General features: G+C 41.6%; 1 protein-coding gene across 2 annotated transcripts in view; it reads left to right on the top strand.

Moving 5' to 3' along the window:
- The first annotated feature begins 4841 nt into the window (after positions 1-4841).
- Positions 4842-24813, top strand: part of LOC147325576 (ephrin-A5b-like) — an 86606-nt gene continuing 66634 nt past the window's right edge. For both annotated transcript variants that reach the window (XM_086300144.1, XM_086300143.1), the window contains exon 1: positions 4842-5724. In XM_086300144.1, coding sequence (XP_086156270.1) covers positions 5600-5724 — 125 coding nt within the window. In that variant the 5' untranslated portion in view covers positions 4842-5599. The remainder of the gene's footprint in view (positions 5725-24813) is intronic.

The raw sequence follows: 24813 nt of genomic DNA, 5'->3' as shown, positions 1-24813 counted from the left end.
GAGCTTCTAAAGACTGTTGTTAATGTATAGCTTTTTCTTTTGTTTCATGTTTTTTCTCCACATCATATAAATATAAATTGGAAATATAAAATCAAGATTTCACTTAAGATCTTTTTTAGCCGTGCATACACAAAGCCCGAATTAATCAACAAAACATAAATGACTCAAGCTGTTACAGCAGATATTTAACTTTTAGTAATAAAAAGAAGCAATTTGTTCAGTTCTTTGCTTGCAAGATAGAAATATTGAAATGGATTTTTCTTTACAGAGCACAACGTGATTACAGTCTGTTTACCAGCTGCTAATGGAAGAGGACTGGGAGGCTGTAATGCCTGTGTCACTACATAAACACTCAGTGGCACTTTGATGGTGCTCCTTTATTGCAGATTGCATTCATAAACAACAGGGGGAAAAAAAAGCTGAACAATCTGAACCCTCGCTCTGCTTATGTGTGTGTGTGTGATTCAGAACTCCTGTGGAAAAACTGTGTGTGATATATACATCAAAATGAAATCTCATTCCTCTCTGTGTGTGACAGTCGAATCATAAGGCCATGAGAAACATTAGGATGCTGTGTGTTGTGCTGGCAGCCCCACTGACCCTAATTTATAATGACTCCATTGTCTTGGGGAACACAGACGTATATCAGGCATAAATGAAGTAGGACAGGCACTTTAGCTGGGGAGATGAGGTGATTATAGCTCATGGATTAGTCTGCCTGGGTGAGGTGGATCATCAGCCCCGGGGTGTGCGCACACACATACACACATGCATGCACATGCACAAAAGTAGAATACGCTCAAACACGCACACACACAAATCACTTGACCAGCCGGTTTGCGTATGCACACTGATGAGTTTGCAAGACGCACACATGCATGCACACTTGTGCACACACAATGACCTCACAAGAAAGCCAAACCAAACACAGCGTACGGTGGATTTACTGTAAACAAAGCCAACGGGAACATGAGCACAGCGTTGCCGAGTTCGGGTTCAGCTTGCTCCCCAGCCTTCTTAGGATGTGTGGTGCACAGCAGGCGTGTGTCACGGTCGTTTCACAAGATTTTTTTCCCATGACTTTATGTATTTGCATGTGGTTCTTTGCCAGTTACAGGAACAGAGAGCTGTTTCATAATGGCAGTACAAGTGTAGTCAGACTTAATTCAGTAATCCAGGAAGTTTTGTTTGATTGAGGTGGTTTAAAAAGTTTGACCTTAGATATAATTAAAGAATATTCCTTAGAAAAACAAGTCATGGTAAATGGCCTGTATTTGTATAGCGCTTTTCTAGTCCCTAAGGACGCCAAAGCACTTTCGCAACCAGTCATCCACCCACTTGTGATGATAAGCTACATTGTAGCCACAGCCACCCTGGGGCGCACTGACAGAGGCAAGGCTGCCGGACACTGACGCCACCGGGGCCTCTGATCACCACCAGTAGGCAACAGGTGAAGTGTCTTGCCCAAGGACACAACACTGGAATTACTCCTTGGAAAGCTCTTCTTTACTGCTGTGCTGTGAACATGAACCTTCTTTATACCAAAAACTTTGTGGTTGAAAATAAACCTGTTGCTGAAGTGCACTTCCTCCCATGTCCACTTGAGGCTCTCTTCAAAACTGAGTTAATTCCCACAGACTACCATGTGGGCAGCTGTGGCTACAACTGTAGCTTGCCTCCACCAGTGTGTGAATGTGTGTGTGAATGGGTGGATGACTGGGTGTGTAAAGCGCTATGGGGTCCCTAGGGGGGACAAGTAAAAAGCACTATACATATACAGGCCATTTACCATTTAAAATTACTTTACAGCAGAAATAAACATCATTACAGACTTTTACCCAAACAGTTTTGATCTTGGGTTGCTGCACACTACTTAATAGGCTAATTCAGGTCACTAGCTTGACACTTCCACTGGTATTTGAAGCCTTTTTAATTATTTATCTGACACACTGTTTATAAGGTTGGGGAAACCTGCAGTCAGCTGAGACTGAAGAAGTCACTTGGATGAGTGACGAAACGTTTCTCCCACAGAAAACGCTACGTTCAGATCAACAGAATCAACCTTTTGGGATTTACTTACCTGGATGATTGAGTACGCATCAAGACATATTTATCTGACAGATAATACAGGTTAGGATCATCCAAGAAGTTTGGATTCCATTGTTTTGGTGAGTGAAATTCAAGTTAGTTGTAGGTAATGCAGCCATATGGGTTCAACTTGCTTACCAACTTAGCTATAACTAGACCATATCTTAGAGCTCTGAAACACAAAAATGATAAACAGTCAACTGAAAAAGAGTTTTCACCGGACTCTCTGCAGTCCTGTGAAGAACTAAGTCCAGCCTTACCGCTTCCATAGGAATTAAGAAGGTAAATAGCAGCCAGGTTCTGATAATCAAATGAACCTGATTAAGTGATCATCCGGAACCTGACAAAACTTCTTTAAAAGCAGGAGTTTTGGGGTGTTGTGGGGATGTGGTAACACAATGCATATATGGTTTTTCCAAATTCACCCAGCAATGTTCAGAGAAACTTCAGAAAACCTAAGCGGTGTTTCTACAAGCTCTTGAGTCATGGGCTGTACTTACTTAGAGTCAAACTTTCTCTTTTACATGACTGTAGTAGCCCACAAAACAATAGAAGATCTAATGGTACTGACATCAATCTTTTCTATAGTCTGTGGTTTATACTTACTGTTTGTAAGAACATACTGTGGAGCACCCAGGTGTCAGGTTCAGTGCAGAGCAGCATTTTCTTTCATGCTGGAAGATACTGATGACAGGAGCTCTATAAGTGAAGATGTTCCCAAAGCTAGCGATGAGGATGAAATGGTTTATTTGCCATTTCTCAGAAAACTGATGAACGCCCACCTACCCAGCATCAAATGACAGAGACAGATACCAGCTAACATCTGAACATGCAACAGGCACTCTTGGAGAACACTGCACATAAAAGACTCAGTGGATAAAAACATATTGAAAACATCTTTCTCTGAGGCAGCTGTGTGAACCACTTAACCACTCAGCTGCGGAGTCCCACTCAGAAAAACATTTGATTTGATTTACTGTATAAGGCATTTGATGTGATAATTTGATGTGATATCTACCCTATGCCCTTTCACTTTCACATCATTTCAAGCTGCTCTCACCCCAAAGCTTGCCTCCTGGTAAAATAAGAAAAGAGTGGGGGTGGTGGGTATCTCATCATGTGGAGGGAAAAAAAGTATTTTCTTCTCATTCATTTAACTGTTGCTTTTATTGAAGCAATTTCACATTGTGCTCTGAGTAGTTTTTAAAAACTGAGCTAAACTTTGAAGGAGGCGAGATGGAGTTCAGCCGGCCTTTTTCAGCTGGAATAAATCAAGCTGTTAGTGAACAGAAGCCACAGTGTGAAGAGCGACTGTTTAGTGTCTTAGTGCAGTTTACAATCCTCTTGCTGAGCCCAGTGGCACTCAGACGAGCTTCCTCGGTGGTACTGTTGTTATAAGGAGGATTAGTTCAACCACCAGGCTGAGCTCTATCTGCGTCTGCCTGCCTCGGTGCGGAAAGAAAATCTCACCTGATGACATTTATGTAGCCTAAACACCCCGAAACACACAATTTACTTTAATTAGTTAATATAATCTCGTCTCTCATGAGCACAGTGTTGCAATCTTCCTTAAAAATAAAACTGACCCTCCGTGGATCCTCGTGATCTGTGGAGCTTTTCCTGTGACCACCACTACGTGGCGCACTGAGTCATAAACTCAAACCAGCACACATGGCAGGGTGCACATGCACAGCACTGGAAGCTATGAAACAAAGGTCTTATAATGCCTGTGTGTGGCCATGGAAAAAAAAGAAAGAGAATAAAAAATAAACCCGGTTTCCATTTGTTCAGACAATAAAATATTTGGCTATTTAGAGAAAATGGAAATGTTGTTTTTTCTCTCCAAGAAAACAAGAGAAAACTCTGCCAGCAGAGCGCTTGAGATCGTTTTACAGGTTTGAGAATGGCAGCTTCCCAAGTGAAAACAGTGCTTTCGGGGGAAAAAAACAGAAAATGAAATTAAAAAGCTTGTTTTCAGGCCACCAGAAGAGCTCTTTATTGACATAATTATGTCAGTAAATCCATTAAACGACTGTTTGAAACGCAATCTGCACGCTGGTGTCACATTTGAATAAAACTTTTCAAGTAGAAAATGAAACTTGGACACTAGGAGAATGGCTGCTTAGTGAAAATGAAGCTGAACCAGTGAAAGTGGCTGGTTGCGCAGCGATCTGAGGTCTGTCTGCGGGCCCGTGGGAAGCCCGCACACACCAGCCACCCTCCCTCAAACCCTCTCACCCCCTCGAGTAGGAGAAGATGTGTTGTTTTTGAAAGCGAAACGCACGTCGTTCAAAAAGCCAAAGCCGATGGGAGAGCGCGCACCCGTGAAACTGTACACTGCAAGAAATATCTGCAACAACAAACACCGCTGCAGCGGCTCGGCTCCAAAACCCCACCGTGAAGAACTTGATTATGACCCCCACCTCCCCCGTGCACGAGCACGACAAATAATATGGTGAATTTGTGAGGTTGGATCATTTTTTCATTCAAAAAAACGATCTCCTCGGGGGGAAATGGTTTATTTAAAAGTGGGAAAAAGCAAAAATAGCCGATGAATCCAGGTTTTATTTGACTTATTTTCCTGGGAAAAGAGAATCAAGAAGACTGAACAGTCCGAGCTCTAGCCTCTCAACTGTCAAGATTTTTTTCCAGTGTTCCCCGGCTGGCCCGGTAGAAGAGAGAGAGGGAGGGAGGGAGAGAGAGGGGGGGGGGGGGGGGGGGTAGAGGAGGAGAAGGGGGGGTTGGTCCGGGAGAGCTTGGCAGCGGGAGCCACACGGCGCTGCTTTTACTTGCTTCGCACCGCTTCTGGCGCGCTCTCGGTTACGTGGCAGAGCGGCTCGTCGGGGGACATTTAACCTGAAGACCGCGCGCGTTTACACGAGAGCTTTGTTATCTCGTGCTGTTGCTCTCGGTCGCTTGGATAGGAGAGATCGGACAGCTGCGGATTCAGCCGGAGCTCAAGCTGCTGCTTTGAGTGGTTGTCGCTGGATCCACGGGGAGCCAGAGGAGAGGTCCCGAGCTGGCGAGAGCGGCGACACTGGGACTGGGTGTCTGCGCTTTTTCTTTTTAAAACCTCTGCGCTACCAGGAACACTTTCCTGCTGCTTCTTTTATTCTAAAAGACACGCACACACACATATATATAATTCTTCTGTACTGCGTAGATTGCGCAGGGCTGCCTCCTGTTTTGAACTGTTTCACTGCGAGTTGGAGAAACTGTTCGCTGCGCGGTGCGGAGTTGAGCCGTGGATGAAACGGTGATTTTGTGGTGTCTCTTGATTTAAAGTAGATCCGATCGAGGAAATGATCTGACTGCTAAAACCCCAAGTTGCTGCTTTAAATGAAGAAGACGGCGTTTAAGCTCCAGATACAGAAGAATAGAGCTCCATCTTTAAGGAAATAAAAGTGGACTGTCATTCACACAGGCACAACCAGCACACATCAGAGCTTTTAAACCTGATTCAAGAAGGACTTTCGGCCAATTTTCAGTTCATCGGAGTTCCACAGCAATTATGCCGCAGGTGGACATGATCCTCTTCCTCATCCTCATCATTGGGATGTGCGTGTACGGCCAGGACCCTGCTTCCAAGGTGGTGTCCGACCGCTATGCCGTCTTCTGGAACAGAACCAACCCCAAGTAAGTAATCCCGCTATCCCACAGAGACGCAGCGACACGGAGCGGGGAGAGGGGGCTCTTTGTGCCCCGCCGGAGCGCCCTGTGCGCTGCCCCGTGTGCTGCCCCGTGTGCAGCAGTGCAAAAGGCTGATTGATTGGTTGAGGTGGTTACACTCTCAGCTCCATTTGTGGCATTACAGGTGCGCGCAACTGAAGGTAATGCACTTTAGGAAGCAAAGCAAAAAACCCAACGTTAAATACTGATAATTTAATGGCTCAGCTGTTATCACACCTGTTTGTGTCCATGATGTAACGTTTGCCTTTTAAGTGCCACCATTTTTAAATCTTCAAACGCAAGCCTGGCAGATTGCTCGCTGCCTCACTCACCTTAATAATTGTTGTCCTTGTTGATGGATTGTTGCATTGATTGAAGATTAATTGCCCCTCATGTCTGAGTCTTCTTTGTAATGAACCGTGCACATTTAGCAGCATAAATCTCCCCGTGACAGCTCCTCAACAACAAGGTGTTTTTACACAGGCTGTCATTTACGTGCTGTTATCCATTAATGCTCACTGTTTGCTCCACATGATCAGGCTGGAAATTTGAATGCAGAAGTGTTACAAGTGCTGCTGGGAATGCATTACTGTGCTGCTTTAAAAATAATGCTGAGCCGCTTGCAGTCTGCTGTCATCGATTAGAAATGACAGGATCGTTTTGGTGCCAAATGGAGACTCATCCTGTGAGGGATTGCTGATATTCCCTGTCAGCTTAGGGTTAATGTTATTGATCTATCGCACTATCGCTGATAAATTGTAATCTGATGTGTTTCTTGCTTCCTGTTTGAGAGGTTTCTCCCAGAAACTTTTGCTTGGATCCTGAGGTGACATTTCTCCTCCGAAACTTCCTCTTGCTTGTGCCTGGGCGCCTCCCTCCCTCAGTGACTCAGTGCTTCACTTTTCCACCTTCAGCACCGGAGCACATAGTGATATGATGAGTGTTTGTCACTTTGTTTCAGCTTGAATACTTTCTTTATTAGCAGGCTGCAGTTTCAGAATGAGTCAATAAATAAATATTATATCAACATTTGCTCAGAGGCCAGGAACTGGTTTCTGGGCTTCAACAGTCAAAACACACATCAAGAGCCTTTGTATGTCTTTGTAATGGTCACCCTGAGGGCAAGTGTGTGTTACGGAGGAGTTAAACTGACAGGATGTTAATGATAGAAATGCAAATGCTGCAGCGGTGACATCAAAGGAGGTGATGCAGTTCTTGCTCTGCTGCTAACAGAAAGATATCTGAGTCTGATAACAGCCTTCTGTCACACTTGCTGGCTGCAGGTCCTCTCCTCCCTCCATTTTTGGCATTGAAGCAGTTCCCAGTTCCCAAGTCTAGTTTCTTGGTTGCCATGCTTCCCCCCCCCACCCCCTTATCCAAGTGTCCCCTCCGCCTTGTCCGCCCTCCTCCTGGCCCATGCTGGGGCAGACAATAAGCGGGTACACAGGGGTATTTCAGCAGCGGCCAAGGCACAGCGTGGCGCTCAGTCTTGTGAGAGATCCACACATGCTGAGGTCACACACTTGGTAGTAACCAGGCAAGTTGCGGGTTAAGCAGCACAGAGGGGACCGTTGTCAGGGTCAAAACCAGGGCAGTACCGCTGGCCATGGGGCCCGATGACGGGCCCAGCACGGCACCCTGCCTGGACTTTGTCTCGACAGAATAGGGACTAAATAAATGAGTAACTCTAAATGACTGTCTCCTTTTCTCATTCATGACTTTAATCTAAACCTGACCCTTGCAGTATAATGTAAAAGAGGGCCATGCTAAAAAGCCCAGGGGCCCCTGACCCGCAGCAGAACTTAAGAGTATTCCATACAAGCTGGCGGGTGCTGAATCCCCGCTGTTTAATGTAACCATACTCAGTGTTGGAGTCCTGGGAACCTGCTGCGGTACAGTCCCAACTTCCAGATGAGCTTTCTTACCCCCCTCTTCTCCTGTTTCTGCTGCATATTTGACCAAAGTGAGGAAAAATGGCATCCGGAGCAGCAGTCCATACTCAGCCATTCATGAAATGCCCTACAGGAGCTCTGGAATTGAAATGGGAAGTGAGTCGTGAAAAATGGAAATGCTTTGACATTTTCATGTTTTTTCCATTGTTTCAGAGGAGCTGGAAGGAGCCCTTTTTTGTAATTTCGATAAACGTTGCGTTCGTGTTTGCCTTGCTTTCATCTTGGGGAACAATCTTCCTGCGCTGATGCTCGGTGCTGATTAGGCTCAGATGAGCGGGACTTGGAGCGGCGGTGGAGGGATTTACAGCCCTCAGGATGGCTCAGCCTTGCCTGGAGTTTGAAAAGCTTTCACAGTCAGTGACAGCGAGTCGCTGTGCTTGTATAAGCTACTTAATGAAATTAAAGAGAACTCCAGTATCAGGGAGACTTGTTAAAAAGAAACAGCTCACACATAATTGATATAATGACTTATAGTTATTTTTTTAAATGTTAAATCCCTCAAAAAGAATTAAAAGGACTTCAGATTATTGTCAGCTAAATCTGTCTGGTGTAAAGGCTGGAGGAGACAGAAACAATCTGTCCCATTAGTTTAAGGGGGTGTTAGCCGTGACGCACTTGGCTGCTATGCTGCTTTGGAAAGCAGCTAATTTGGATATAAACTTTAAAAATGCTGGTGTTTTACATAAATCTGCAAAGAGTGTGTGTCTCCTCTTAGGTCAGATATTGTCTGTGTGGTGGCCGTGCCGTTTGAGAAGGTTAATAAGAACTGTGTACTTAATAAATTGTTCATAAAATATGAGTTTATTAAACGAATTATGTGTATCGACAGATGTGCAGAAAGCAATTTTGCAGACAAACTTTTGTGTTCTCAGGTTGCAAAACATTTTTCTGCTATTCACATTTACAGCCCAACCCTGATGGAAGATTTAGTGAGATTTACAGATGCACTAATATTCATAATAACACACCTCAGGGCGTTTTAGGACCTTGTTTCTGCAAAGTGATCCATTACTATTAGTATATTAGTGCATTAAAGCCAGTAAAACAGGCATATTGTGTCCATTACGTTATCTTTTGGGCCAGTTGAAACTCTCCTATGCTCCTGACACATGATATCATGAGACTATCCGCTTCTCTCAGGGTGTAACGGACCATTCCTGCTGCTCCGTAGAGCGGCGTTTTAGCCAGCTAGCCAGCTGCGAGCATGAAGATCCATTTGAGTGAGTCCACATCGTCAAGTGATGCTGAGCCCCAGCCACTTAAATCTGCGTTGGGATTATTCTGGGGTTCCTTGGACGATTTTCTCCTCTGTAAGAAGTCTCTGGCCCCAAAAAACACCGAGAACCTTCTCATTTAGAAGGAGAGAAACATATGATCAAAAATAAAAAAAGTTTTTGAAATGTTGTTGGTGTATTTTCAGGTATTACAGTTAACTGCTGCTGCAATCTGCTTTAAAAAGTTGTACCAAATGTTTAAGAAATAACTTTAAATGTTTAGTTGAGCAGATCTTGGAGTGCCAACAAATATTTGTTAATGTCAAAGTAATAAAGCATTAATAACTTATCTATTACTATTAATTTAACGTCTATCCTACCTTATAAAGTGTTTTCCTGTGAAGGTTTTAATGCTCACAACAGTATGGAGACCACCTTTAGTAATAACTATATGAAGTATGATGTGAAAACTAGCAATAAATCCAGTTGTGGTTTACAGGCCCTCAATAAATTTTATGAGATTATATTATTAAATGTTCACCTAGTGTGATCCACCCTCATAAATGTAACATATGAAGCGTTTATTAAAAAAGTAACAGCAGGGTAAAAACAGCCCAGTCAAGGCAAGAAACCTGGAAAACAAAAACTGCAGCTTTTCCTTGTGGAAACACTCATGTAAGAAAAATGAGCCACAGATGTTCCTTGTCAGCTTAGTCGGCTGTGTCAGTAACCAAATGATGGAATAAAGTGAACGAGTTGGGTATTTAGTGCTGCTCTGACAAGGAGCTATTAGCGAATTCCCCGCTCACCAGCTATTTAGCTGCTTCATTAAAGCCCACCCGGGTCCATATGGCCTGCATGCAGGCGTTGCCTTCGCCCAAGGTGTTTATTTGTTGCTGATAGGTGGGATCAACTGAGAATCAGGGCTGAGTTCCGACCCTAATCTCCCAAGCTGTTTGTGTCTCCGATGCCATGGAAACTGATACCCCTCGTCATCAAAGAACCTCATTGGGTGGGACTAACGACCTGACAGCTGGGCAGAGAGGGATTCCAGCATTCAGGGGGAGCACTGTCACCCCAGGGGTTTCCTTTAATCCTTGATAATGCTCATCCAAAGCTTTCCACAGCAGATGCAACATATTTCTCCATAAGATAGTCAAAGAATCTTTTCAGTGGCCTATTTTCATGTATAAGTGTTCACTTAAAAGACCTCTCTGATGATTGGCCGTTTGCAGTGAAACCCTCCGCGTGCACAGTTCTCCTCATGGCAGAATGACCTCCGATATTTGTTTTTCCTACACCGCTCTCTTTTTAATCTCCACTTAAAGAAACAATACTCCATTTTTCACTTGGTGGCGAGTTGATGTTGTGATAGTTTCCCAGTGGCATTGTGAGTTGCCCCATTTGCATTGTTCCCAGTGTTTACCCTCGCTTTCCCCTCTCAGCCTTTTCCCGGCTCCCTGCTGCTTGGTTCCGCTTGGATTAAAAACGGACACAAAAAGGCAACCATGTCCAAATATTGACTGGGTCTCAGGACCGTAGTCCTCTCCCAGCGCTGGCACAGAACACCTGAAAGGCCGCTATTGTTCCAATCGTACTCAGCAGCCCATAGCCGGCTTTTTAGCTATGCAGAGACAGAGAGGAGGAGACGGGAGAGGTGGAAGTGAAGAGTGTGTGTGTGCTATCTAAGGTGGGGCAGGGGGTTTCTACGGAGAAACTTACACATAAGAGGCCAGAGGCTACAGCAGGGTAACAGTGTCCAGGCCGCGGCATCCCAGGGTGGGGTCAGAATCAGTGTTTCCACCCTGAGGAAGTATCAGTCTCAAAAGGCATCAAAGAGAGCAGAGCAAATGTGATTTCCTGCACCGGGGGCTTCAGAAACTGTCAATAAACTGAGCACGAGAGGCATCTTATCTGAGGTTTACCTTCCATTTTATTACAGAGTGCAGAAGCATTAAGCCCGCTCACAGCACTTCAGTCTCTCAGTGCATGAAATGAAAGAGCGTCAAATCTCAGATAAGAAATCTCCCATATTCAACTTCTCATATGTCCGTTTCCTACCACTCTGTGTACTTTAATCAGTAGTACCTTACAGAATGTACTTCAGGAAGGCTGAACCTTCGGGTCAATTAAACCGGGAGCTTTATAGTCTCAGTTTTCTGCAAAGAGGGGGAAAGCTTTCCTGCGGAGACCCGTCAATCTACATGCCATCTGTGACTGCCTGGAGAGTGAAGCTGCCTCAATCCTCCCTTTATGCTCTGACTAAAGACTCCCTCATGGTACTGCGTTGGTGCTATGCGGAGTTTTGCATATATACATCTACCTGTTATAGTAGTCTGCTGCCACTTGGGGGCTGTTTCATAAATATGTGGAATGCCTAGAAATATAGACAACTGCAAAAAGGTTTATGGTTTAAGCCAATCTTTCAGCCTGAGCGTGGTCACTGCTAATGGGTGACTAGCTGTTGGCCTTTTGTAGGAACGACCACAAATGTGTCTCCATCGCTTCTGTTGTTGGTTCAACTCCCACAATTCTTACACAGTCATCAGCGTGGGACCATAAATCAGCCTTAATAAGGGCACGGCCCCAGGCTGCCAGGGAGTGACTGACAGGAAGCAGTGACTAAAGCTTGTGTAGCGGGTTTACTGGTTTACAGCAGTATCTCTTTTGAGGTCCAGCACAGTGAATGCACTGTAGATACAGCAACATATCGATGCATCTCATTTTCCTTCGCCATTTTTGTTTTTCATTGCCAGATTTTCCATCTTTTTTTATTCTAAATAGTTTTAGTTTCGTATTCGTGAGAGAGAAAAAAACAGCTGACAGTGCAGCACCACGACACCAAACAGATTGCAAGAGATATCAGCTCACTTTAAGAATTTTCAGGAATCAATGCTGGAGAAAAATCACACTTAGTGGAAAAAATTATCTGTTGACCAAAATTTGAATACAACCTCATTTCGGCAAAGCAGGGGAAAAGGCTGATAGTAGTCTAGATGACTGTGTGTTAAATTACTGCAGTTCTCCGAAAATTTTAAGTAAAATTACTCCAAGAGTCAGAAAAATCTAAAGTAGTGCAAAAAAAAAAAAATCCTAAGAAGTATAATTTCATGGTACACGATTAGATGGATTTATGGGATAAACATTGATATACTGAAAGAATAATAAGCTATGCATAATTCAGCAATGATTAAAATCAATCATTAAATCTCCAATAGAGCACCTCAGGAAATCTGAAAATGTCTTTGCATGTAAAATAATAATAAAAAATCTCCTTTACATCATCAAAAGACTTTTTAAAGAATAATGCCACTTCTTGGATTTAAAGAAGTGAAAAAAAAGTCAGCCAATGAGGTATTAATTTAATTCGAGATACTTGTGAACGTGTGGTAAGAATTTTCTAACGCTTAGTATTTGCAAAAAATACCAAAATGAAAAACATCTGCCGAATACAATAAATTCAACTTGTTTTCAGTACAAATCAACGTTTCAAGTGTTTCGAAAGAAAGAAGAAAAAAGCAACTCAAGAGCATTAAAAGTGTATTTTCACAAAAGTTTAAAAGAAAAACGGCCTTATAGTTTTATAGTACAGTGTGAGTTACTTTTACTACAAATTCTCTCAAATCATTCTTTCTTGAAAAAGATCAAAGTAGTTCAATTAAAATCATAGAGGAAAGAAAAACTACCCAGTTCTTGAATTTTATAAAGCGAAAAAATCTGCCCTTGCAGCATAACTAAAAATTCACACACATGTAAAATGTATGTGAATGTCGATATTATGCTTGGTAATTTGCACGAATGAAGAAAAAAGTCAGTTTGTTGCACTTTTAGGTTTCTTGAAATAGACTAAAAAAGGGTGCTAGAGTCTAGAGTGGCTCTTGACATATAGAAAAATGTGCTTACTGTACATTTGAAAATGTATACTTTGCATCAACATGCGTCAGTTTTGTGAGGAATTCAGTAAAAGTGAGTGCAAGTTGAAAAAAGACAGAAAACGGTAAACATCATCTTTCGGTTTAGGAAAAGTGGAAAGTAGAAAAATGCTTATGCAACAAAACTTGTGTCAAGTTTTAGAAAAAGAAACCCGAATGAGGCAAAATGCCATTAAAAGTTTTTTGATCTAGTGAAAGTAAAGAATGAGCCAGAGCCTTTCACACATTGTCCTGTCAATCATGCAAATCTGCTCAGAATCTAGACCAAGAAAAGGCAGATTACAGGACCAGACTCTAGAAAGCATCAATAAATCATGTCTAGATCGGTACAATTAGATTTTTGTAGCTGATTTTTAAGAGTTGTGATTAAAGATGAACCAGAAATAATGTAAAATGTGAAAAATACCAATTTGTTTCAGGGAACCGGTTTTAATATATGTATTTTTTTTTTCTTCAGATTTTTTCCCTTTGTGTTGAAGAAATAAAACTTTAACTGTGAATTAGCAGATCCTCGATAAGATCCATAAGAGTTCAGATCAGATACTGTGAGAGTTTGGCTTCTTGCGTTTGATATGCGTGACAGTCACTGTGTTAGTGGGAGACTCTTCAGGCCTGATCTCACACCGTCTCACTCCACTGCACAGAGCTTCACTTTTCTGCCGTTTTAATCTTAGCGGGCCTTTTTTGTGTGTATGTGTGTGCTCTTTAAATGTGAGTGGTGAAATGGCATCCCCTGTGTCTTTGTAGGCACCGGTGAGGGTATTAGCAAAGAGGCTCTAAGGGGCTTAAGAGGTCAGCCTCCCCTTTGTGTGGAGACACAAAACACTTCCTGTGAGACCCTTCACCCCTCTCTGTTCTTCCCTCAGAAAGCCAGGCCCTGCCTGACCATTCACATTAATCAGTCTTAACTCCTAATGACTGCAGTAAAGCTTCAAAAAAGTGCCTCCAAAAAAGTCCTAAGAGCCACTAAGCTGCTAACAGACTGGGCACGGCTGCCGCTGTTTGCAGGGCATCACTTAATATCAAAGATGGCAGGGTGGTTGCCCAGCCATCCTGGCGTCCCTTTCCGGACTCCAAAAACTGTCGAGACGTGCGTGCCGATTGTTTCTTAAATTGTGTGCCACCGTTCACACTAAAATCATCAGTTTTGGAGGAAAATGTGTGGGTACTGTGTGAATTATTGAGCCAGATTACCTCATGCAAACCCAGTGCCAGTCAACTTTAATCCATTTTTCTTGATTGTAATGCGTTTTTTGGCCTCACTCTATGTTGTTTCTTACCAGAAAGTAAGAAGAAAAGTGCTGGAAACAAAAGTTCAAATGAAGTTGCTTAACTGGGACTTTTCAGGAGTTACGACCGATAAAATGACTTGACAACAGTGATAAATTTTTGCTTTAATGAAGTTACAGGTGTATTTTACTAAGTAAATGAATCAGGTGGAAAAGTTTTCTTTGACATGTTTGGATTATTTAAAAGTGAATTAGTCTCCTTGAGCTTTTTTTTTTGTTTTAGACTGATGAGGATAAAGGTTTGATTTTTTTCTGACGCAGCAAAGAAAAAGGTTTTGCTGTCTCCTCTGGTTTAAGACAAATGGATGTAATGAGAAAATTGGCACTTCGGTGGATTCAAATCATACACAATTACATCTGAAACCTAAACTGGCTTCAGATATATGCTTGATGAAAAGCAAATGTGATCATTTTGACAGCAGGGGCCAAACCTCCAAGTCAGTGTTTCTGGAACTAAATTTGGAGGGAGGCCTGAAACGAAAAGTATGCGTACCTCCTCAATGGGACGATATTTCCTGATTTTAAACGGCTGCTGACTTTGGGTTTTCTGTGTATCTTGGAAGAAATTAGACAAAGCTGATGTGTGAGCGTGTTACTGTTCCAGTCAGTTTGTTGAATCATGTGTGATTCACAGAGCGATGAAGCTCTCAGAGCTTCACGTACCATAGGCATATTTTTTTTTGTTGGTTTTAGCCTGATGAACCAAAAGCTTTTGTGGGAGACTCTGCTGCTGCCTAATTGCTTTTGTTTCTCGGGTTCAGATGTCTCGTGTAATCGTTTTGGTATGGGGGTTTATCTGATGCTGGTTAAGAGCTGTGATTTTTTCATACCACAACAGAGAAGGCTTTTTAGCTGTTTGGCCATTTTCAGACTCCTGCGGTGAAAAATATTGACTGTTATTTATCTGCATGTGTTGTTTAGTGAACTTGGTGTGGCTTTGCGGGACCTTTCGTGGGGCTCGCCGGCCTGTTGAAACTCAAAAGTGTTTCCTCCTGTTGGATTTCAGCAGACTTGGTGCTTTGGGACCCATGAAATATTAAAAAAGCTGTTTGTGATCTCACGATAGAGCCTGGACAAACCTTCACACGCAAACCAGGAGAAATCCAGGTCAGGACCGCCATGACTTTAGCACAAGGGTCGACACGATGTTGGCCTTTTTAAAAAAAATTATTATTTCTCACAAATCCTTTCCTGGCCTCTGTTGCTTTGGTGATGAATGACTGTGATTAAATTGTTTTTGGTATTTTATCACTGTACAGCTCGAACTTCAGGGCCATTAATTGAAATCTCAGACTGCCAAGATCTGTACACTTTCCATAGACGTGGCTGACTGACTTCCCCTCCTCTTCGCCTTTTTCTCTGCGGTGTGTGGCAGAGCGGTGCGGCACAGGCAGCCATTTTCCAAATTCGACTCCATTTTGTTTCAGGGGAAAAAAAAGTAGGTTACGAATCCCGGGCTATCACACGAGCAGTTTCTGATGTTTTCTCATTCCATGCTACTGATCCTGGCGTATTTTACGCCTCCTACCGAGTCCTTAAAGTCAGGTTTTCTTCAATCGAGCGCAAAGAATCTTTTAAAATATTCCTTGTTTTTTTTCCCCGAGAATCTTTTAAACGATTCCTTTTTTTCAAGAATATTTTAAAAGTTTCGTTTTGACGTCTGGTGAAAATGAGATTTTTTTCTGCGTTGCCAAAATTAATTTTCACTTCTCTGAAGATAATTCAGGTTTTTTGGACTCTGTTATGGAGGGAAATTATTTGACAAATAGAATTTTTGTATTACTGGAGATAAAAATGTTTATTGTACGTCTGGAGCTTAAACTTTAAAAGAAAATAGATAAAGGCTAAAAGCAGCACAGTAACTATCAAAATTAGCATGAAACACTAAACGAGACAACTGCAACTTTTCCCGCCCTTAAAAAGAGTCAAAAAGACTCGACATGTGCACTGAAATGAAACCAGATTAAACAAATCTTGGAAAATGACGTGACTTCTAGTGTAGTTTTGATTTCTTGAGGCTTTTTCGAGCACTCCAGCCTCAAATGAATCAAAATTCAAGTCCAGTTAGAAAGAAGCTAGTTCAACAATGAGGGCAGGAAAAGTTTAGCATCTTAAAATTCTGCTTTTTCACCTTGTTGTTCATGCTGCTTCTGATTGACCCACTAACACAATGCTGAGCATACACGGTGCGTTTGATTTTTGCACGAACCCTTCGGTGTGCGCCGCCACAGCTGCCCTTACATGAGCTGGTACCTTGGCTCATATCACTGGTCGCAGCAATGGCAGCAGCACGGTGGGAACACGCGGGCAGACGCTGCGAGCGCTCGCGCTGATGATCCCCTTTTATGTCTTGGCTCCATCAAGGCTCTGAGTTATTCTAGTGCATAATTGATGGAGGAGTTAGAATAGCAGAAGTAATGCGATGAGAGGGTGCAGCCAAGCGGAGCGAAGGATCGCGTGCGTGGGGCTGCAAACATTGCAGGGGACGAGAGGAGGGCATCTGGCGTAACAGGTCCCAGCGCTGAGTCGACACAGCCTATGTCACCGTCTCAGCCAATCGCTGCTCTCCTCTTCCCTGCCAATGAGACTTCTCCGCCAGAGCGGAGTACTACGTTCTCATGAATCACACAAGAAGCTGTTATCAGCTGTTATTACCCCTCTTATGCACTGGTTTTAATCTTCAACTTGACGATGTTTAGCTAAGATAAATTTAGTGGTAGTTCTACTCTGATTGGTTTGGAATGCAGTAAATAACTTTGGGGTATTTTTGGCCCCAGAAGGCTTTCTTTGTCCCCGTAGTGCATTTCTTTAGGTCGACTGCGGGATCAGCAGGGGCAGGGTGGATATCACACCTAGACGAGCACCTACAAAGAAAAACTAATGGCCCAACAAGCCCGCATTGTCTGTTTAACAAAAGGGACAAGGTCACAGATAACCTGCCACATCCGACATCAAAGACTCTGAGGAAAGGCTTAAAGAACAGGCGAGGAGACGGCTAAAGTTTCACTGCGGTTTAACGTCAAATAGTTATTAGACCAACAGGAAAGTAAAGGGATAAATAAACTGAATATTAAAAACACTCACAAAAAGTTTTCTTTAATTTCTTGGAGAAAGAAGTTACGTTCAGACTTAAATAAAAGCTACAAATATTCAATTTACAAAGGTAGTCATGAGTTAATACTTGATTTAATCCAGCTCATAAATCACTCTAATTTACCCTTGCATACATGAAAATGTAGCTGTTTTTGATGAGGGTTTTTTAAAGTTTCAGGGAATTGGAATGATGGAATGAACAGATTAAGTCAAGAAAATTCCCCAACGTTAAAAATACTTAAACATTAATCACTGCTTTTGCTGAAAAATTACTGCTTTAAAAAGAAAATATAGGATTAGAGTGAACTAAGTGGAAAATATGTTGATTATTGCAGTTTAATAAGCACAGCCAAACCACCGATTTTCTATAAAACCTTTCATGGAACTAGTTTCTCTTACTCAGACCATATGATTCCTACATATACTGAGTTTGTTGTGTTTGAATTAGTCTCTTATGCAGTGTTTTAAAGTGCAAAATCACTCACAGCTAATGGGAATTTATTGCAGCTTCACAGGCATAGAAAGTGTTTTTTTTAATTATCCAGCAGGCAGCGTAATAAAAACAGTAAGTTGTGCAGAGTTTTTGCGTGTGGCTCTGCAGACAGTAGCCGGTGGCTGAAGTCGGCTCTGAAACACAGACCTGTCCAGCGGAGCACTTAGAGGCCACTGGACCGGGAGTGTGCCTATTAAGATCATAAAATCTCGCTCATAAAGATGTTTTATTTGTTTCCTGAATGTGCCGTTTGCTTAGGTTTCCATCAGAAGTCTTTATGGCTCAGTACTCATATTTCTGTCTCTGGACGGAGGTGACTATTAAGTTTTAGTGCACTTCTGTAAGTTTCAAAAGCCTGGTCACCAAAAGTCCACTAATTATTTTTTCTTTGCATCAACGTACTAAAAAAACCCCAAAAAATACAACTCGATGTTGTGGAATAAAAATCACAGAAAGGTGTCATTTTTTTTCTTTTTTTATGTCAGGGGTTATATATTTGTTACAGGGAAGAGAAGTTAAAAAAATATTTTTCGTTAAATGTATAGTTTAGGAGCTGAATCAGCAACTTTAAGTAAATGTACAAAACTATATTAATAACTGTACTTGCATCTACAATAAATATGATCATATGTCTTCATATGTCTTTTACATAGTCAAACAAAAAACAGTTATACATTTGTAACTAAAATATGTAAAAAAGTACAATTTATATCAACATACATGTATTTTTATTAAAAATAATTGAAGTTCATATTTTTCTCTGCAACTCAATTCATAGTTCATATGTATACATATATATTTATTATACAAGGTGAGTCAAAATAAGTTTTAAAGATATATTATTTTTAGCACACATAAATAGCATTTCAAAACAGTCTTGAGCATTGATATGTAAGTTTGTAGTTTACTAGTTGTCTTAGACTTTTACTGTGACATATGACAGTATGGTGCTGTAAACTTGATTTAAATAATAAAATTCGAAAGAAATTAAATGTAATGTTAAAGTCAAAGATTTTAATAATTTAGGAACATTTTTTATATCATGAAAAAATGTTAAAACAAAAATGTAGTCAATGTAAGCCTCCATTTATGTTTTAAATTTTCATTCAAATGTGGATTTTTTTTAATCTTTCAATAAAGCATTCAGATGTTTAAATCTTATGACTGCTTAGCCTAAATTATGGGGGGGGGAAAAATTTCTTTGATCATTTTTCAAAGGCGAACTGGATTTGGAATGAACCTCGCCTTAATGCCGCCATGTCTCGTTGGTTTCCCCTTCTGTCGCTTTACCTCAATTTCACTTATTTTGAACCTCTCTGATTATTGGCTGGAATAAAAGGAAAGAATTGATTGAAGAAGAAGAGGATGGGGGGAAAATGGACTTGGACTTGGGTGTCGAAGTCCTGTGACTGCTTCTTTGGGTCACATGGTCTTTCCAGAAGTAGTGCTGGTGAGGTCTAGACACGCGATACACAGGGGGGTTAGAGAAACACGCCGGCTAAGACGTCACACACATTTACCATCCACCAATCCACTCCTGTATGGAGGCAGGCCCATTCTAAATTTTGCCCAGCAACCCAGCAGTGTAGTGGGAGATGTGGTGCTGTGATGCAGCACGACTCTTTGACACACTTCTTGACTTTTCCAATTAGTAGCTATTATTTAGCGATTATTTGAAATCACTGCAAATAAAATTTTGATTCTGTGTGGGCCGAAAGTTTGCGTCAACTTTGTTATAATGATGTTAATTGTTATTTCGGGTGAAATCAAATCAACTTGCGAGGCCAAAGCCCCAGCTGAGAAGTCTTTTTTAACAATCTGCCGATATTTCGTCCATGTCGTTAAAAACCTTCAAAATGTTCAAAATTTGGTTAAAACCCTGCACACTACAGTGAAAATGGGTAAAATGCAAATTTGATCCAAGCACCCCCCCACCACCTTCCCTGATACCCCCACCACTGCACCCATAAGGGAAAAAAAAAACTGGGTGTGTTCTTGTAGAAAGTCACCAATCAGGATTAAATCATAACCCCTCAGCAGCCAATGAGCCATGGACCAGCTGTGCTTTCATTGGCCCGCAGAGCACTGATAACCAGAACTGTGCCAGATACACCAGGGTAGAAATAACCCAGAATTACTGTAGCCTGAAGGGAGCAAAGCTCTTAATGCAGCATGTTGAATCCATGCTGCAGAAGCCTGCTGCTTTCTGGGAGATGTAAACTGTATGGTTACTATGTACTGTGGCACACATACACACTGTTGCAGTGCCCATGACGTGATAGAAATGTTAGATGGTTACATGGAGCTGAGTTTGCTTTTTTTGCTTCCACACCTCCTTACTTACTCTGATTTTTATTTCTCACTTTGCTTTTTAATGAGAATCCAAAACGAATGACGACAAAACCGAATTTGCAAAATACTAACGTGCAGCTGCAATATGACTTTATTAGAGAAACTGCCTTTGTATAGGTCAGGGTTAAATCAGTGCGGACCCTGTTTTAGAAACACAAACTCTAATATTGAAAATGTATGCTGTCTCCCAGCTTTGCTGTCCAAATGTTAAAATATGTCAGAAGTCACAGAACTTCGATGGAAAATTCACTTAAGAAAAAAAGTAAATATGTATATATATATATATATATATGTATATATATATGTATATATATATGTAATAGAAAATGTTTCTCTCTGTTAGCTAGCTTTTGCTCAAAAGTAGCTGGAACAGCTTTCTAAGTCTTGTATTGTGTTTGTCATAATCGCAAAATGTCTTTTTGGTTTTCCAAAAGTATTTATTATAATTGAAAAAGTTGTTAAGTCCCTACAAAACAGGTGCTGTATCCCTGTAGTATTTGCATGTATGATAATTTGAAGAAGAATTTGCATGTATAATATGAAAACCTTGTTTAGTAAAATACTGAAATGCACGTGAATCTGTGCATGCGTGAAACTAACACATTTTCATATAATTATGTAAATATGTTGCTAAACTTAGAAACTGACCATGTAGATTGATGTTATTTTCTCTTCATATTCAAATTTTGGTGATTTTGACCAAAAAATGTGTTTAGCATCATTTTAGAATTTGTAAAAATCCTAGGCTTTGTAGAGCTTTAGTTTTTATTTACACTCCAAAATATGTTTAATTTAATTTGCCATTTATACAAGCTCACAGTAAAGCAGCAGAAAGCTGTTGTAAAGCAATATCAATAAAATTTGGGCCTCATTCCCAATTTTTTTTTCATTTTTTGTAGGAACTCTTCTAAGCTAGCATGTCGTAAACCAAGCAAGCGTACATCATAAAAATATATGAGGATTAACAGCAAAGCCGCGCTAAAAAAACAAAAACAAGACAACAGTTCAGATTTTTAGTACATTTAGGACTTTCGTATTGGCTAACCCTGCTGTCCAGATGTTAGTCGACCAGCTGTTGCTGCTCTGCTATCAGAAATGAGAAGGGCAATTAAACCTTCTCAGACTTGACAGCTTTGTTCTACCGTGTAAAAAAAGAAAGAATCCACTTTTACCCCTGGCTGCTCTGCTAACTCCTCAGCTCTCGGCCAGGATTGAGCTGAAGTCCCTTCCTCCATGTGTGCAGCACACACCCAGTGGACATTTGTTAAAGCTTGAGGTTATTTAAAAATATTTTCCTCAGCTTTTTTTCTCTTTGCTTTTTGCATTATTTCAGTACAGTATCAACTTGCTGAAAACACAAATGTTTTAAGCCTTAGTCCAAATCTGGAGCAGTTTTGTGACCAGATCCTCGGAGCAAATTGCTTTGGTTGTGATCCTGTAAGAAGAAGTTCAGGTGCTGCACAGATGAAAGTCAGCACATTGGGGACTTTAATTTGGCGGTGTGCTCTGTGGCTGCAGACACACATTTAATCTGCTGTGGAAAATGAGTGTGCAGACTTTGGGGAGACTTTTACACATGCTCAAAGGCCATGCATCTCTGCACACAGAGGAAAACACACACACACACACGGATGCAGACTTGTGTGTAGGGTGTCATATGTTTATCCTGTAAGTCAGCTGTTTGATCATAATTTGTGATTAATCAGCCATGAGAGCTTTCGAATTAAGAGCAGCTTTTCATGTCAGAGTAACTGCAGCCTAATCCGTCTGGCCTTGCCCAAATGCTTTCTAGTTTAGCGAGCAGATGACACAGAGCAGGGTGCTCGTGCTCGTACGTACGGAGTCTCTTATAGCTAGAGTGGCAGGGATTGACTTCTGCCTCACTGATTAAATGTGTGTTTTGGGGGATACTTTCCATTTCGGGAGAGTCTGCTTTCACATTTAGACACTTTCATTTATATACAGTCAAGCAGGTGAGGAACCTGAGGAGCCTCTCTTTCTGGAAAGCAGAAACTGAAGGAAAATTACTCCGAATAAAAAAAAACTAAGTGCAACGAGATGGATGTGTTAGAAGATGTCAAAGTAGAATTACTCCACAAAAATAAGATTTCTTGTACCAGTCTTTCAGGGAAACTGGTCAGAAAACACTACATGTTCAAGTAGCATCACTTCATTGTTTCTAAAACATTTATACCTTTAAAAACTTCACATCTTCCGTTTCATTCCGCAGGAATAACATGGAGTAAATAGACTAGCATGTGGCTGATAGCGCTAATAATTTGTCTCTCTCGATTTTTTTCCAGCTTAGTTCGCCGATTTGGAAGATAATTTAGCTCCTTTATTTTTTAATCGTGTAATGAATGGACTAAAGTAATAAAATATTTGTTACGCATGGACTGTTTGTACACTAATGTCTGGTTCTACGCTATTATAGTCGAATACGATATAAATGCTGATTCTTTTAGGAAATTTAAATGACCATTTACGATACAATACGGCATTTGTTTCGATGAAAGTTCGTTAAAAGAGGCTCGTTTAGAGGTGTTGTAATGATTTTTGTGGATGTGTAATATGGCCGACTAAAGTCTTATGATTTAGCTAATAAATGTGCGAGTATTACCAAGACCCTTGTACTGCTCAATCATGTAATGCCACAGTATTTGCTACGATGGTTAATATAGCAGCATTCCTGTAACTGTAGGGGAACGGTGACAATGCTCATCTTTCCATGCCCTTGAAAGATCAGACTGAATTCGTGGTATGAGGTAAGGACATTCACTTATCTCTCACACAGACATTACTATAGGATTACTATAGAAACACTCAAATGGCAATATAATGGTAACCAAACAGCTGGCAGTATTATACTGTAAAGCTTGCCTGCTATGCAGCACAGCGGGTTGTGCTAAAAAACTGTTATTCTATTTTGCGGTAAGTATACACTAAAATAACAGTTAAAAGCATCTGGACTTCTGCAGAAATTTAATTTCTTAAAGTTCTTTTTTGGGTGAAACTGATCCTAATTTCCAAGATGATTCAGTTTGAAGCTAGGCTTTGATTCCAGACTGTGAAGTCTTTAATCCAAAGATTTGCAGACTCCCCTCCCATCTGGTAGAGTCAAGTCACAGCTCGGTTAGACCCAGACATTTGCTCAAAGCATAATGTGGACAAAGGGTGGACAGCGGCTCAGGCTAGTGCAGCTCTGATTTTCCTGTCATTTCTGCCACACGCTGCAGGATCAGCTGCAAAAATATCAGATCCTGCCATAAGGAACACTTGGCACATATGTATTAAGAAACAATTTCCCCCTAATCGCATGGGTTATATTGCCATTAAAATGCATCAAACTCACCCTGCATGGCATGCCCCGGGCACACTGTTCCCTCCCCACAAATGTTTCTCCTACTGCCCTTTTGTTCCGCTCCAGAATGGAGTTGACGCGTGTGAAACCGAACGTGATACCAGGGGCCTGAGAGTTCATTATTCCCTGCTGTTCTCACGGGGCGAGTGAAAAATCACTCCTTTGTGCCAAGGAAGAAAGAGCCTTCCTCTGACCTCATGGTTGCGCAGTGTAATGTGAAAAGGCCCAGAGGTTTGTGTGGTGTAGCCACACCCACTCTGTTGTGGAGCCGCCATGGAATCCGACCGGGGTCCCTCGTCTGTGAGAGTGAGAGCTACGGAAAAAAACCCTGCCTTTTGTAAACAAATGTTTGGATCCCACATCATATACCACACTAATTGGACTTTGGCTGCTCACAGCATCTTTTTTGGGGGGGGAGATGGGGGGGGGGGGGGGGGGTGTTCATTTTCTGCCTTCTCCGTACACTGACCACTTCAGACCACAGCCACTCTCCAATTAGGCTCTCTCTTTTAACAGACATCTTTTTTCCTTTTCACTTTCTCTGTGCTGCAGTGCTGTGCAGTACCAGGTAAGTTGGAATTATAGGTTTCTTGATGTCTCCTCAGTTAGGGGCTCTCCTCTCCTCGTCACATCTCTCAGAAAGTCGACCAGCTTCAAACACAGTCCCCTCTTCATCAAAGTGGCTGCAGAAAGTTTCTTAAGTGCAGATCCTGTACGGTGGTGGATCTGAAGAGGCGTTCTCAAAGCTACAATCTGAATGCTACCAGATGACATAATGACCCACAGGAGCCTGCTGCCTTTCAGGTGTTACTTAAAGCTGTGTGTGGCATGTTTATATCTGTGTGTGTGTATATCTGAATGCCATAAGCATACACAAATGCAAAAACTTCTTTTTTGGGGGAACACCTTGAAATGCTTGTTTGGTTAAAGTGAAAAAAAAAAAAAACTACACTTTTTTAAGTACACTTTGTTAGTGGTGGGTTGGACCCTGTTTTTTCCTTCAGAGCTGCCTTCGCTCTCTGTGGCGCAGTTTCAGTGCAATGATGGAAACATTCCTCAGAGATTTTGGTCCATATTCATAACAACAGCATCACACCAAGCTGTGACTCTCATTTCACTGTATCCTAAAGGTGGATGACTGTGGAGGCCATTTTTGTAGAGTAAAGTTTGAGATGATTTGAGCTTTGGGACAGTATGTTACTCTGCTGAAGTCATCACACTGTAGTTGCAAAGGGATGGACGTGGTCAGCAACAATACTCAGGCCGTGGTATTTAAACGATGCTCGCTTGTTCCATGGTTGGTTTATGGTTTCCTGTTTCTAGCAGACAGAATTTGGACTCGGTGTGGTCTTCTGCTGCTATAGCTCATC

This window comes from Aulonocara sp. 'chitande type north' Nkhata Bay, linkage group LG7 (assembly GCF_057382095.1).
Source record: "Aulonocara sp. 'chitande type north' Nkhata Bay isolate Kocher_YH1m ecotype deep benthic linkage group LG7, A_spYH_male_GT1.1, whole genome shotgun sequence".
NCBI classification, from domain to species: Eukaryota; Metazoa; Chordata; class Actinopteri; order Cichliformes; family Cichlidae; genus Aulonocara; species Aulonocara sp. 'chitande type north' Nkhata Bay.
The sequence above is the reverse complement of the archived record's forward strand: the minus strand, read 5'-3'. Positions and strand labels throughout refer to the sequence as shown.